The 15,168-nt window shown below is 41.6% G+C and overlaps 1 protein-coding gene across 1 annotated transcript; it reads right to left on the bottom strand.

The window, feature by feature from the left end:
• Window positions 1–48: 48 nt before the first annotated feature.
• On the bottom strand, window positions 49–4,179 carry Smco1 (single-pass membrane protein with coiled-coil domains 1). The gene is made up of 3 exons (XM_070029945.1): window positions 3,913–4,179; window positions 1,804–1,953; window positions 49–667 (listed from the first exon to the last, which is right to left on the bottom strand). Exons 1-3 carry the CDS (start codon window positions 3,960–3,962, stop codon window positions 223–225), a joined length of 645 nt encoding a protein of 214 aa, XP_069886046.1. The 5' UTR covers window positions 3,963–4,179; the 3' UTR covers window positions 49–222.
• Window positions 4,180–15,168: the final 10,989 nt, after the last annotated feature.

Below are 15,168 nucleotides of genomic sequence, written 5' to 3'. Positions count from 1 at the left end.
CCAGTATTACAAGCTTGAGTGAGCTACCAGTTTCTAGCATAGCATCTTCATTCTTTTGTATGGCTACAAAAAAATATATTAATTGTATCAAATTGTCCTAATTTTGCTAATACTCCCTTTTTCAGTGTGAAAATAAATGTACAAAAAGAAACCATGTGTAATGTTGTGCCATTTTCAAGGTAAATTGCTAGAAGTGGAATCACAGAGTCAGTAGGTAGAAGATTATTTCTTGATTGTTGGTATCAACTCTTTCAGGGATGACTTTTGCTCTTCAGGGGTTCTCACTGCTTTGCCTTTCTCAATGACCTGAACAGCCCTCAACAAGCCATCCTGTAAAGCCTGGTTTTTTACCATATTAGTGATCATGAATGTGATATCTCTGATGTACATCTGTCTCACTTTAGCAACATAGTATTCTGCCTTACTACCATGTGCAACAAAGAAGGTACAAAGTGCTGTGATATCTCCTTCTTGCAACCCACACTCCTCCAGCACAGATTCCCACACAACTCTAATGCGCTTGTTCTTGACTTTTCTTCTAAGGACAGAGGTTAAGGTAGGAAGACCTCTCACCAGATCTGGCAGCTCCTCACACACTCGAGTGTGCAAGCAAGTAAGTACTTCAACAACGTAGCTGTATAAAATGTTCAATTCCATTGAAGTGAACCTACAGAAAATGCAGAGAACTTCTTAAGTAGAACCCATTCAGTAAAAACATAAATTGCATTAGACTGGGATAACTTAATCTGTAAATGCCATAGAAAAACCAGCCGTTGTCTTTCATTTATTTATTTTTGTGCTGGGACTGGAGGTGGATATCAGTGCCTTGTGCTTTCACTCAGCTTGGTTGCTCACAGATGGTGCTCTATAATCTGAACCATGCCTTTACCCCTACATTTGGCTGGTTAGTTGGAGACAGAGTCTCTTGGACTTTTTTTTTTGCCAGACAGGCTTCTGTGATCCTCTAGGTCTCAGCTTTCTGAGTAACTAAGGAATTAAAATATGAGACACTGGTGTCCAGCTTCAGCTGTTATATTTCAGAAATGACTTGCTTTTTTTTTTGTACTGGTCCTGGAGTTTGTATTCATGGCCTGGAAGCTGTCCCTGAGCTTCTTTTGCTCAAGGCTAGCACTCTACCACTTGAGCCACAGCACTATTTCCAGCTTTTTCTGAGTTGTTTACTGACAATAAGAATCTCATAGACTTTCCTGTCTGGTCTGGCTTTGAACTGCGATCTTCAGATCTCAATCTTCGGTTTACCTAGGATTATAGGTGAGAGCCACCAGCGCCTGGCAATTCTTGCTTTTGAAGTAACACTTGCACTAAGGTAGATAGCTGACTTTTCAAGTCACCCATACTTCTTCAATGACAAAAAAGTTTTATTATCCATTTCTCTTAGTGAAATTCTGGCAAGTAACAGGCTATATAATGAGATGTTTACTGCAGGGCTTAGCATATAAACAGGTGCTCAAATTAATACTTTCTGGGACTGGAAATATGGCTTAGTAGTAGAGTGTTTGTCTAGCATGCATGAAGCCCTGGGTTCAATTCCTCAGTACCATATAAACAGAAAACGCCAGAAGTGGTGCTGTGGCTCAAGTGGTAGTGTGCTAGCCTTGAGCAAAAGAAGCTAAGGGACAGTGCCTGTGCCCTGAGTTCAAGCCCTGGGACTGGGCAAAAAAATTAATATTTTCTGAATGAATGAATGCAAGGGAATGAGGTCATATTAAACTGAATTTTGGAATGACTACTGAAAGCTCTCACAAAGCCACCAAATCCTACTGATTCTTCATTGGTACTCACTTGAGGTTCAAAACAGATGCCCACATCTCATCTTGAGCTGCTTGACTTGCCAAAGTCTTGCTGTGATGTTCAAATTTCTGTGTCAGATTATCCTTGGTGATGTCCAATTCTTTGAACTGTACCTCTAAAGCTTGAAGTTTGTGGTCTACTCTACAAGATGGAAGAATCAAGGGTTTAGGTCACAGGACAAAACTAAAATTTTACAGGTTTTTGATTGTTTGTTTTTACATTTTATTTTTTTCTGGTTCTAGAGCTTGATCTCTGGGCCTGGGTGCGGTCCCTGAGCTGCTTTTGATCAAGGCTAGTGCTCTACTACACCACTTGAGCCACAACGTTCTTCAACTTTTTCTGAGTAGTTTATTGGAGATAAGAGTCTCACAGACTTTCCTGTCCAAGCTGGCTTTTAACCATAATCCTTATATCTCAGCCTCTTGAGTAGCTAGGATTACAGGCATGAGCTACCAGTGACTAGCTCAAAATTAAAGTTTTACATTAACCTAAAACCCTAGTAGATTAGTTACAACAGCTACAAATTTGGATATTTAAATTTATGAGCAAGTGGTGGCTTATACACAAATCTAGTTGCTCTGGAGGTGGAGCCCAGGAGGGTCTTGGTTTGAGGCCCGCTTGGGCAAAAATGTTTCAATTAGATCTGGGCACCAGTGGCTCATGCCTGTACTTCTAGCTACTCAGGAGGCTGAGATCTGAGGATTGTGGTTCAAAGACAGAAAAGTCCCCGTGAGACCCTTATCTCCAATAAACTATTCAGAGAAAACTGGAACTGGTGTTATGGCTCAAATGGTACAGTGCTAGCCTTGAACACAAAGAGGTGCAGGGACAGTGCCCAGGCCCTGAGTTTGAGCCCCAGGACTGACAAAAAAAAAAAAAAAAAGAACCAGAGTAGCACAACTCACTTGCCTGAAGCTGAAGCCACCACTTTATCTGAATTTCATCCAGGCACATGTCAGCTCCCCAATGACCTGAATACTTTGGTTCTAACCTTAAACATCATATGCTCTTGGTTAGATTCTGCTAAGTCTTACTCAGCCTCAGTTATCTTGTCTCTCCTAAGCCCTAGACTTGTGTTTTGCACATTTCCACCTGGAAAATTTGACATGGAGATGTCAGTCATTCTAAACTGAATGTACTAACACCAAGGAGTAATTTTCTCATAGCTTTGCATTCTGTTGACAAAGGGCAGAAAACTGAGCAAAGCTGGTTATCAGCAGCTCTTGTAATTCTAGCTATTTAGGAGGCTGAAACAGAGAATTGCAGTTCAAATCCATCCTAGGCAGAAAGGTCAGTGAGACTCCATCTCTAATTAGCCAGCAGAAAGCTGGGCTGGAGGTGTTGCTCAAGTGATAAAATACTAGCTATGCATAAGCATAGCTTGAGGCCCTGAATTGGAATCCTGGTACTGATATCTCCCCCACCCCTAATAAGTCAAAACTGTGTTATCTGGGGCTGGAAATTTGGCTTAGTGGTTGAGTGCTTGCCTACCATGCATGAAACCCTGGATTCGATTCCTCAGTATCGCATAAACAGAAAAGGCCAGAAGTGAAACTGTGGTTCAAGTGGTAAAGTGCTAGCCTTGAGCAAAAGAAGCTCAGGGACAGTGCCGGGGCCCTGATTCAAGCCCCAGGACTGGCAAAACAAAAACAAAAAACCCCTCTGTGCCATCTAACATATTGTTTTTATTATCTTTTAGACCTTTAGACTATATCAATATAGATTATCTGTAGCTTGACAGCATAAACCACATTTTAAATATTTTTGTATATCTAGCTTTTAGTATAAACATGATTTGATGAAAGCATAGCACCTATGAGATTGTTTCTGGTTGCTTTAATTTTTTTTAATTTGAAGGATTATACCCAAGGATCATACCCACATGCTAGGCAAGCATTCTACCACTGAGTTAAATCCCAAACCTCCAGATTTATAAATTAATTTACATATTTTTGAGGCTAGAAGACTTCAACCACTCTAACAGAGACAGTTTGAATTAGTATATGTCTAGTTCTTTGCTTATTTCTAATCTTCATTCTTCCCCATCTTCTGAGAATATCCCCTTCCCAGGCTTGTTCCCACCCAGTATCTTTCAGCAACCTTTTCATTGCCTCCTTCAAGGATATCAGAGTTGTGGTTTCACTGTTCATCTTCTTAAGGAAAAATGAAAGGAAACAAAAAGTAAAAGTAAAGCAAAGACCCAATAAATATCAGGATCCAGTTTTTTCTGCTGTTTCCACTCAGCAACAGGCAGCAGCAATCTGAGTGTTCAGCCTGAAAGGTCACTCTGTACACGAAGCTTTTAATAGCTTGTACATCCAAATATAGTTCCAAAGAGCTGATGGTGTGAACACAGGTGTCCTGGAACACACCACATATACCTTTGGAAGCCAACCCATGGTATATCAACATAGCTCAACTACCAACCATATACAATCATAACTCTGTATGTTCTGGCAAACTAATATAAACATTACTCTAGGATTAAAATAGATAAAAATGTTACCATCATATTAACAGCTTCACTATTCAATTCTAGCCCAAATTATTTTAAAGAGTTGTTCTAGATTTTTTTTTTTTTGGGGGGGGTCCGGTCCTGGGGCCTGAACTCTGGGCCTGGGCGCTGTCCCTCAGCTCTTCAGCTCAAGGCTAGTGCTCTACCACTTGAGGCACAGTGCCACTTCCGGATTTTTTCTTTTTGCTTATGTGGTGCTGAGGAATCGAACCCAGGGTCTCATGCAGGCAACGCAAGCGCTCTAGAACTGAGCCAACTTCCCAGCCTTTGTTCTAGATTTTTTATGATAATGATGATTATGAACAACTTATCAAAAACTACTAGGCATTATTAAAAGTGTGTTGAACTAGGAATTGGGCATAAAAATTTGCATAAGGCTGGGAATGTGGCTTAGTGGTAGAGTGCTTGACTAGCATGCATGAAGCCCTGGGTTCGATTCCTCAGTACCACATACACAGAAAAAGCCAGAGGTGGCGCTGTGGCTCAAGTGGTAGAGTACTAGCCTTGAGTACAGAGAGGCTCAGGGACAGTGCCCAGGCCCTAAGTTCAAGCCCCAAGACTGGCAAAAATAAAAATAAAAAAATAAAAATAAAAATTTGCATAAAACAGGATTCCTGCCTGCCTTACTAGTGGGCTACTCAGGAGACTGACAAAGGATTGTCTGAGCCCAGGAAATCAAGGCCAGCTGAGGCAATGTAAGAAGACCCTATTTCAAAAAACAAAAACAAAAACTGGGCCAGGTGCTGCTTGTTCACACCTGTAGTCCTAGCTACTGAGATATGAGGATTGCAGTTTGAAGCCATCCAATGCAGAAAAGTCCATGAGACTCTTATCTCCAATAACCAGCAAAAAGCTGGAAGTGGAGCCGTGGCTCACTGAGGTTACAAGTAGTGTGAGACATTGGTGCTTGGCTTGAAAATAAGTTTTTAAACCTTTGAAATTGAAATTCAATTTTAAAGTAATTAACTTAGGCCAAAATTATTTTTAAAATTGAACATTGAAATAATAAGTAGTTACTTAAGAACCATGAAGAGTCTCTTTTGAGGACTGGATATGTGCCTCAGTTGGTAGAGTGCCAACCAGTGAGTGGAAGCATCAGATACTGAGTTTGAGTCTCAGTTTTAGACCTAAGTCTAAGGCATTAAAGTCTGTGAGACTTGTATCTCTTAATTAACCACCAGAAAACCACTAGTGGCATTGTAGCTCAAAGTGGTAGAGTGCTAGCCTTGAGCAAAAGAGCTCAGGGGCAGTACCCAGACCCTGAGTTTAAACTACATGACTGACAAAAAAAATGATGTATAATTGTTCAAATATCAGGGCTGGGAAGGTGGCTCAGTGGTAGAGCGCTTGCCTTGCATTCATGAGGCCCTGGGTTCGATTCCTCAGCACCACATAAGCAAAAAAGAAAAAAGCCGGAAGTGGTGCTGTGGCTCAAGTGGTAGAGTGCTAGCCTTGAACTGAGGAGCTGAGGGACAGCGCCCAGGCCCAGAGTTCAGGCCCCATGACGGGACCCAAAAAAAAAAAAAATAAATTGTTCAAATATCAAACTTAGAGAAAGTTCTGGTACTGAGCAGCTAAGTTAATGGATGGATTTGAAGCTCTCAAAATCTCTGATGACAGAGAAAAGTTGTGGAGGGATTATGTCACTAGGGGGAGCTGAACCTCTGCACAGCTGTGGGAAGGAAAAAGGTTGAAAATTCTCACAAAGCAGTAGTACCTCGTGAAGAGCAATCACAGGAACTAGGAAATGCTAGTGAAGAAAGTAGATTTAAGGGACAGTCCCTGGTTGTCATTTCAAAACTCTGCTGTCCAGTAAGGTTCTGTCCCAGGCCACCAAGACTCCTGACTAATATTAGGAGCTATGTGAAGTCCTGGAGAAGCAGAAGGAATAGCAGAGCAGCTGGCTAGTCAGGGCAAGTTAGGATGGCTGACTAGTCAGACCTGCTTACCCACTGTGTTTCCTACCTGAATTTATGACAGTTGCTAAGGCCAGCAACCTGGGCTTTATTTTCCACTCTTATATCTCCTACTGATAATGGCACTGATTTTCTTACTTGTCTACTTTTGGACTTATACTAAAAATGCTCTGTGCTCCTTCCTGAGATATAACTCTTCCTTTCCTTTCTGTCTCTGTAGATTACTATTCAGGAGGCTGAGATCTAAGGACTGCAGTTCAAAGTCAGTTCAGGCAAGAAAGTCTTTTTTTTTTTTTTTTTTTTTTTTTTTGTCGGTCATGGGGCTTGAACTCTGAGCCTTAACACTATCTCTCAGCTCTTCAGCTCAAGTGCCACTTCCAGTTTTCTGGTCGTTTATTGGAGATAATAGTTTCACAGACTTTCCTGCCCGGGCTGGCTTTAAACTGCGATCCTCAGATCTCAGCCTCCTGAGTAGCTAGGATTACAGGCGTAAGCCACAGGCACCCAGCTGGAAGTGGCGCTGTGGCTGAAGTGGTAGAGCACTAGCCTTGAGCTGAAGAGCTCAGGGACAGTGCCTAGGCCCAGAGTTCAAGCCTGACAACTGACAAAAAAAAAGAAAAAGAAAAAGAAAAAGAGAGGGGCTGGGAAGGTGGCTCAGTGGTAGAGTGCTTGCCTTGCATGCATGAGGCCCTGGGTTCGATTCCTCAGCACCACATAAGCAGAAAAAGCTGGAAGTGGCGCTGTGGCTCAAGTGGTAGAGTGCTAGCCTTGAGCTGAAGAGCTGAGGGACAGCGCCCAGGCCCAGAGTTCAGGTCCCATGACCAGCCAAAAAAAAAAAAGAAGTTTAAAAAAAAAAAAAAGAGAAAGAGAGAGAGAGAGAGAGAAAGAGAGACAGAAAGAAAGAAAGAGAAAAGAAATGAAAAGACAAGACTGCTAATCCTGGATAATTCATATAAATGGAATCAAGTACCATGTGTTTTTTAAAAAGTTTACAAATCGGGCTGGGAAGGTGGCTCAGTGGTAGAGTGCTTGCTTTGCATGCCTGAGGCCCTGGGTTCGATTCCTCAGCACCACATAAGCAAAAAGAAAAAAGCCGGAAGTGGTGCTATGGCTCAAGTGGTAGAGCGCTAGCCTTGAGCTGAAGAGCTGAGGGACAGCGCCCAGGCCCAGAGTTCAGGCCCCATGACTGGACCCAAAAAAAAAAAAAAAAAAAAAAAAAAAAAAAAAAGTTTACAAATCAAGGGTTGGGAAGGTGGCTCAGTGGTAGAGTGCTTGCCTTGCATGTATGAGGCTCTGGGTTCAATTCCTCAGCACCACATAAGCAGAAAAAACCAGAAGTGGTGCTGTGGCTCAAGTGGTAGAGCACTAGCCTTGAGCTGAAGAGCTGAGGGACAGTGCCCAGGCCCAGAGTTCATGCCCCACAACTGACAAAAATAAATAAATAAATAAAACAATTTATAAATCAAAATGTATTAAATGGTATAGAAGTTCATGTTGGGCAGTTTAAATGTGCCATGGGATATGCTTTACTAGACAAAAAGCTGCTAAACAAGCCGGGCGCTGGTGGCTCACGCCTGTAATCCTAGCTACTCAGGAGGCTGAGATCTGAGGATCGCGGTTCAAAGCCAGCCCGGGCAGGAGAGACCGTGAGAGTCTTATCTCCAATAAACCACCAGAAAACCCGGAAGTGGCGCTGTAGCTCAAGTGGTAGAGTGCTCGCCTTGAGCTGAAGAGCTGAGGGACAGTGCCCAGGCCCAGAGTTCAAGCCCCACGACTGACAAAAAAAAAAAAAAAAAGCTGCTAAACACAGCTTATACATGTTAAGGATGGCCTGAGAGAGGGTGAGCAGGCTCCTGTAAACATTGAAGTTATGTATGGTTTAAAATTCCAAATTGAGGCTGGGAATGTGGCTTAGTGGTAGAGTGCTTTCCTAGCATGCATGAAGCCCTGAGTTCAATTCCTCAGTACCACACAAACAGAAAAGCACTGTGGCTCAAGTGGTAGAATGCTAGCCTTGATCAAAAAGTGGCTCAGGGACAGTGCCCAGGCCCTGAGTTTAAGCCCCAGGACTGGAAAAAAAAATCCAAATTGATGGCAGCTATGGCTCCTTAGGACTGATCATCCTCTTGAGATAGCCTCTTCTTAGGCTGAGCTGCTGAACTGCAACTCTCCTCAAAACCTGAGGAATGGAGATCACATCTCATTGCAAGCCAAGGCTTCTGGCTCTAATCACAGTTGTTTCCAGTAATCTGCAACCTCATAGTGAAATGCTGCTATTGTCTCCAACATTCTGCAGTGACATCATCTGAAACATGTTGAAAAGGTTTTATATAAATCCTAGCAGTAACATAAAACCTGTTGAGGTCCAAACAACTTTATTCACTATTTTTTTAAAACTGGTTTCTTTCATTTAGCATTATACTTCCAGGATTTATGCATGTAAAGCATGTACCAGCTCTTCATTTCTTTTTATGGTTAAATAATATTCCATTGTCTGCATTTACTGTTTTGTTTCTCTACTCATCAGCTGATGGATATCTGGTTATTTCTACTTTGGGACTATTGTGACTAATGCTTCTGTGAACAAGTAGGTGAGGACATCTGATGAGTCATATGGTAACTATGTGATTAATATTTAGGAAAAATTCCAGAATGTTTTCTAAAATGACTTTAGCATTTTAAACTCCCAACAGAAATAGAGTTCCTATTTCTCTTCATCTACACTAATCTTTGCTATTGTCTTCTTTCCCTTGTGGTGCCAGGGCTTTGCTTTTTTGCTTTCAATCTGCTTTTATTAAGACAAGTGATCTCATTCATAAAGGTGGGATAAAACAACCCAAGCTCTAACACCCAGTGAGCCTCATATCTTACTTAATATTATCACAATATGGATTAAATATCATCAAGAATTTTAAAGGATGACAAATACAAATGATCATAACAATTGATTCTATGAGACCAGTTCACTTGGTTATCATGCCAATGACAAAACCAGAAGCAAAATTATGGGCCACTAACCATTATAAACATAAAAAGCAAAACTCCTCCAGAAGATACTAACAAACCAAATCCAGTAACATAGAAAATGGACTAACCAAATCCAGTAACATAGAAAATGGACTATATAATAACACTGAAAATATTTATCATAGAATGCAAACCACAACTCCAGGAAATCATGTGAAAACCATCAGCAAATCTCGCATATTAGGTACTTCAAGGTTGTAAAATCTAGGGAACTCTGAAAAACTCTCACAGCTAAAGGAGCATAAGAAAAGGGCTGTAGTAAGTAAAAGTAAGCAAATCTGAATAAAGTATGGATAGTAGAGATAATATTTGCTCATTGGTAGTGATACATCTATTTGACTAATAGAATAATAAGGGAAGCTACTTCAAGAAGAAGGAAATACTGTTTCTTCACAAATAACTTGTGAAACCAAAACTGTTAAATAAAAAGATCCCTATGTCAAGCACCAGTAGCTCATAACTGTAATTTAGGAACTCGGGAGGCTGAGATCTGAGGATTGAGGTTCGAAGCCACCACAGGAAAGTCCATGAGATGCTTATCTCCAATTAAGCACCAAAAAACCCAGAAGTGGAGCTATGGCTCAAGTAGTAGAGTATTTACCTTGAAAGAAAAAGCTCAGAGACATTGTCCAGGCTGTGAGTTCATGCCCCAGGACTAGGACCAAGTAAAAGAAGATTCCCTTTTGCAAGGACACTACCAACCTAAATAAATAGGTCATTAGCCACATTGTTGGTACTCTCTGAGAGTATCACTACAATACCAAGGACCCCCACTGAGTGTTACTCTAAATTTTCTCTTTTCCATTTCCTTAATATGTTCTTTTTCTAATTCTATTTATGTATCTAATACATTTTTCAAGTTTCCTGGTCTTCAAATAGAGATAAATATAAGTGCCTAAATCAACCCATAACTCTTGTAAAGTCTTGAGGAATCACTGTACATATCTATGTTATGTGTTATTCCATAAAATAACAAGATTATAAGTACCTGAAGACTGAAAATCCGTATCGGTAATACCAATGTTGACAGAGTCTGATAAGAACCACAGAGGATCCACAACTCTTAGTCAACACAATCTTCTATTAAATCTCTTCTCCCTCTAACTGTTACAAAGAACTATTTACTTGTTTAGAAATGAAAATTAACCAAAATATGATGAAACATTGTTACTCAAGATATTTTGTTTTTATAAAAGTGATATACAGAAGGCTTATAGTTACATAAGTAACCATCTTTTCAATATAGTTTTTATCTTGCTAGAAAACTGTGTTTATGGGGCTGGGAAGGTGGCTCAATGGTAGAGCGCTTGCCTTGCATGCATGAGGCCCTGGGTTCGATTCCTCAGCACCACATAAACACAAAGAAAAAAGCTGGAAGTGGTGCTGTAGCTCAAGTGGTAAAGTGCTAGCCTTGAGCTGAAGAGCTGAGGGACAGCGCCCAGGCCCAGAGTTCAGGCCCCACGACTGGACCCAAAAAAGAAAAAAAAGAAAACTGTGTTTATGTCTTTGATGATATGCACAAGAAGCTAGTATGTCAAAAACTAAATGAAGCTAATGGTCAATTTTGAGCAAGAAACAGTGTTTCTTCATCCAAAATTCTTTACAAAGTGTATGTACAATGTATTTTCTTTTCCGTCTGGTCATGGGGCCTGAACTCTGGGCCTGGGCGCTGTCCCTCAGCTCTTCAGCTCAAGGCTAGTGTTCCACCACTTGAGCCACAGCTCCACTTCCGGCTTTTCTTTTTGCTTATGTGGTGCTGAGAAATTGAACTCAGGGCCTCATGCATGCAAGGCAAGCACACTACTGCTGAGCCACCTTCCCAGCCCCATAATGTATTTTCATATGGTAAAATTAAGTTGAAAACGCTATTTTTCTCATATTTGGGGTGCATATTATATATGTAAGAATGGATAAACTCAATTATGTGATCATGTAGATGTAAGTTTAAAAGTCATCATTAACTTGGCATTGATTCATTTGGACACATTTCAAAATATGTGTTTGTATCTGTCTACAAACTTGGTCTGAGAGTATTCTGTGTTTTTAACCACTTTCTTTGATTTTCTCATCTCTAAGTTTTTGTTTTTGTTTGTTGTTGTTGTTGTTGTTGTTGTTGTTGTTTTCCAGTCATGGGGTTTGAACTCTGGGCCTGGGCACCGTCCCTGCGCTCTTCAGCTCAAGGCTAGTGCTCTGCCACTTGAGCCACAGTGCCACTTCCAGTTTTCTGGTGATTTATTGAAGATGAGTTTCACAGACTTTCCTGCCCGGGTTGGCTTTGAACCCCAATCCTCAGATCTCAGCCTCCTGAGTAGCTAGGATTACAGGCGTGAGCCACCAGTGCCCAGCTCCATCTCTAAGTTTTTAAATTAGCTACTGTTTACACCACCAAATGGGCTTCACAGTGTGAAAAAAGTAGTTTACTTCCTGTCAGTTTTGTAAGAATTGTTTTTCTAAAAAGTTCCTGCTTTGGCTATGACTTGGTCCTTGCTGATTACATTTTAATTACATTCTTTTCCTTGCTGTATTATTTTTTATTTATTTTTTTGTTGGTCGTGGGGCCTGAATTCTGGGCTTGGGTGCTGTCCCTGAATTCTTCAGCTCAAGACTAGTGCTCTAAGCCGAGCGCTGGTGGCTCACGCCTGTAATCCTAGCTACTCAGGAGGCTGAGATCTGAGGATCGCAGTTCAAAGCCAGCCCGGGCAGGAGAGACCGTGAGACTCCTATCTCCAATAAACCACCAGAAAACCGGAAGTGGCGCTGTAGCTCAAGTGGTAGAGTGCTCGCCCTGAGCTGAAGAGCTGAGGGACAGCGCCCAGGCCCAGAGTTCAAGCCCCACGGCTGACCAAAAAAAAAAAAAAAAGACTAGTGCTCTACCACTTGAGCCACAGCACCATTTCTGGTTTTTTCTGCTTATGTGGTGCTGAGGAATTAAGCCTAGGGCCTCATGCATGCAAGGCAAGCACTCAACTACTGAGCTACCTTCCCAGCCCTCCTTGCTGCATTTTAATTAAGATATCCTGTTAGAAACTCCTTGAATTTTAGTTACATTCTCTTAATTAAACCACACCCATTTACAGATTAGAACCTGGGCTTTGCCAGTGTGAGCAGAGGGGTGAGGCCTGCTGGGTTAGAAATAAAAAAAAAAAAGGATCGGCTTGTCTGCTCTGTGTGCTTGCTTACAAGATTTTTGGCTGATCACCCACCCTTCTGCAGAAGTAAACTTTGCTTTGCTGAGTTCCTTTCTCGTTGGTGCTCTTATTCCAACAGGACACCCTAACATCCAGAGCCATTTCTAACATCAGGTAAAACAGGTGTTTAAGGATAGGGACACTTAATACCCAAGGAAACAGATACTAGAATAAAGGCAAGGGAACAGCTGGGTGACAAGGGGACCATGATGTGTAAAATGACTTACCAAGGATCACAAAAATTGTAAGAGGGCTGGGAAGGTGGCTCAGTGGTAGAGCGCTTGCCTTGCATGCATGAGGCCCTGGGTTCAATTCCTCAGCACCACATAAGCAGAAAAAAAGCCAGAAGTGGAGCGGTAGCTCAAGTGGTAGAGTAGTAGCTTTGAGCTGAAGAGCTGAGGGACAGCGCCCAGGCCCAGAGTTCAGGCCCCATGGCCAGACCCCCCCAAAAAAAAATTGTAAGAAAGCAGGGCTCTGTCTCCCTTTAACTCTCTCCTATATCCAGGCCTGAGAGAAAATGGTGAGATTTGAGAGGTGTGCTGTTAACTATAACAATATGTGTGCATGGTATTGTGAGAGGAAAGAATTCAGCAGACACTGAGTCCTTTGGGGACTTTACACAAGTGTGAAGAAGAGGCTCAGGTAAGGGAAACTGGGGAAAGGATGAGGCAAACTGAACATGGAATCCTGGTATCTAGACAACAACATCCCAGACCAATACCAACCAGCTCACTTGGCTAGCAATCTTGAAGAGCAAAGGATGTTCTCCTGCTGTATCTCAAGATCTTGAGACTCAGCTTTCAGGAAACCTCGGGGTGCCTCACTGGAGCCTGGCAGTGCTGGATCAGTGCCACCCCAGACTCTAGCACCTCAGACCATCTTCCAATAGGAACACAAATGACACAAATATTTTCCCAGAGCAAGTACATTCAGCCAAGGTAACATCCAAAGGCCACCCCAGTCAACTCTAGAACCCCCCTGAGTTTGTAGGTTTCTTGTTCCCAGTAATTCTGTGCAGTTTTCATTTCACTTAATCACATTGAATAGATTTGAAGTGTGTTACCATTTCATTCTTTGACTACCATTTCTTGTCTCACCACAGGATGAAAATGAGTCAGTCTCAACCCAGGAAGAACCCTATAGGGTGAGTACCCTGTACTTAAGCATGCTGGAGTAGATGGTACCTGCCCAACAAGGATGATCCCTTCTTTATCCCAGCCTTCCTATTTACTTACAGAAGATTTGCCACAAAAGGGCAGGTGATGGACTTTAAAAGGTGAGTGCCCCATCTCCAAACTAAAGTGATGTTGCCACCCTCTTGGTTGTCTAGAGAATAATCTACCCCATTTGCTTCAATTCGATCTTCTCAACCAAAAGTGGGATGAGACCAGGAAGTGTCTTCCCAAGCTTGTTTCTTTGAAGTGGGCTGCCTAGGATCATGAGTCTCTTGGAAGGTGTTAGACTTAGATTTTGCCAGAAAACCACACAGACATCTAGGCACAAAGAAGAAAATGTTTATTGCCAGCAAAGGGACTGGCAAGACCTTTTCTTCATAAGAGAGAAGTGCTGAGGCGACCTATAAAACTACAGGGGCTTGGAGGAGCAGGGAGCCAGGGACCTAAGTGTGCACATGTGAGCCAGGGAGCTCATCATGGCTGCTAAAGATATATGGCTACTGCCCAAGTGGCAGATAAGGGGTCTTGTAGCTGCCCAGACTTGAAGGTCACTTTAAGGGGATCTTGTTGCCTTCTATGGTTGTAACTGCCCCCAAAGGAATACCATCTCAAGGTGAAGGGGGGTGGAGGCTGATTATTTATTGCCTTTACCAAATGGGCCTAGTGATGCTTCAGAAATGAACATGCTAAGCTATGGGAGAGGAGGCTATTGGGCCAACAGAGGGGGCACTTTACCTCCTTAGAAATAGTACTATGCTTAAAGTCTCATTTATTAGGATATGTGAAGGAGGCCACACAAAAAATACTGTATTAGTTGGGCACCGTGGCTCATGTTTGTAATACTAGCTATTCAGAAGGCTGAGATTCAAGGATCGCAGTTCAAAGCCAGCCTGGGAAAGTCTGTGAGACTCCAATTAACCACCAGAAAACCAGAAGTGGCACTTTGGTTCAAGTGGTAGAGCTTGAGCTGAAGAGCTGAAGAGCTCAGGGTTAGCACCCAGGCCTTGAATTCAAGCCCCATGACTGATTAAAAAAAACAAATTAAAAAGAATAAAAAAAATGGTAGGGATAAATATTCATGATTTCAAAAAATCTAAATAAAACTGAGAATGCATTGAATTGCTGGATGCAAGTTAATGAGTTTTATAATTGCGTCATTTCTCTGTCCAAGATAATATCAACTTGTCAGATACCAAAGAACCTGTTCTAAAACAGTGTCAAACCCATGATATGAGAGTTGGTTTGGTTTCTAGAAGCACCATAGCCAATATAGTTAGTATTGCTGTCATTTTAACAGCTGTAATTTGGCTTGTATTTAATATAAAGATTGGTTTCAATTTATAGTTGCTTAAGATCTTACATACATAATATGTTCGGTTTGGACATATTTAAGTAATATTACACTAAAAGCAATTTTAGTAAGTATTAATTTTGGACGTCTAATACTTTTTCTCTTAAAAAGTATGAAGTATACATGCTTGAGTTCATAGTATGGTAGAAATAGTGTTGAGTGGTCTTTACTATTTCAGGCCAAT

Source organism: Dipodomys merriami, unplaced genomic scaffold, assembly GCF_024711535.1.
Source record: "Dipodomys merriami isolate MVZ:Mamm:240054 unplaced genomic scaffold, mDipMer1.0.p SCAF_2, whole genome shotgun sequence".
NCBI classification, from domain to species: Eukaryota; Metazoa; Chordata; class Mammalia; order Rodentia; family Heteromyidae; genus Dipodomys; species Dipodomys merriami.
The sequence above is the reverse complement of the archived record's forward strand: the minus strand, read 5'-3'. Positions and strand labels throughout refer to the sequence as shown.

Bases quoted from the DNA above. Each gene is read 5' to 3' on its own strand.
- Smco1 (XM_070029945.1), bottom strand. From the start codon at position 3,962: ATGAACAGTGAAACCACAACTCTGATATCCTTGAAGGAGGCAATGAAA. The intron at 1,954-3,912 runs GTTGCTGAAAGA...TCCATCTTGTAG, and splicing joins TTGAAGGAGGCAATGAAAAG to AGTAGACCACAAACTTCAAG. The intron at 668-1,803 runs GTGAGTACCAAT...CATTTTCTGTAG, and splicing joins GCATCTGTTTTGAACCTCAA to GTTCACTTCAATGGAATTGA.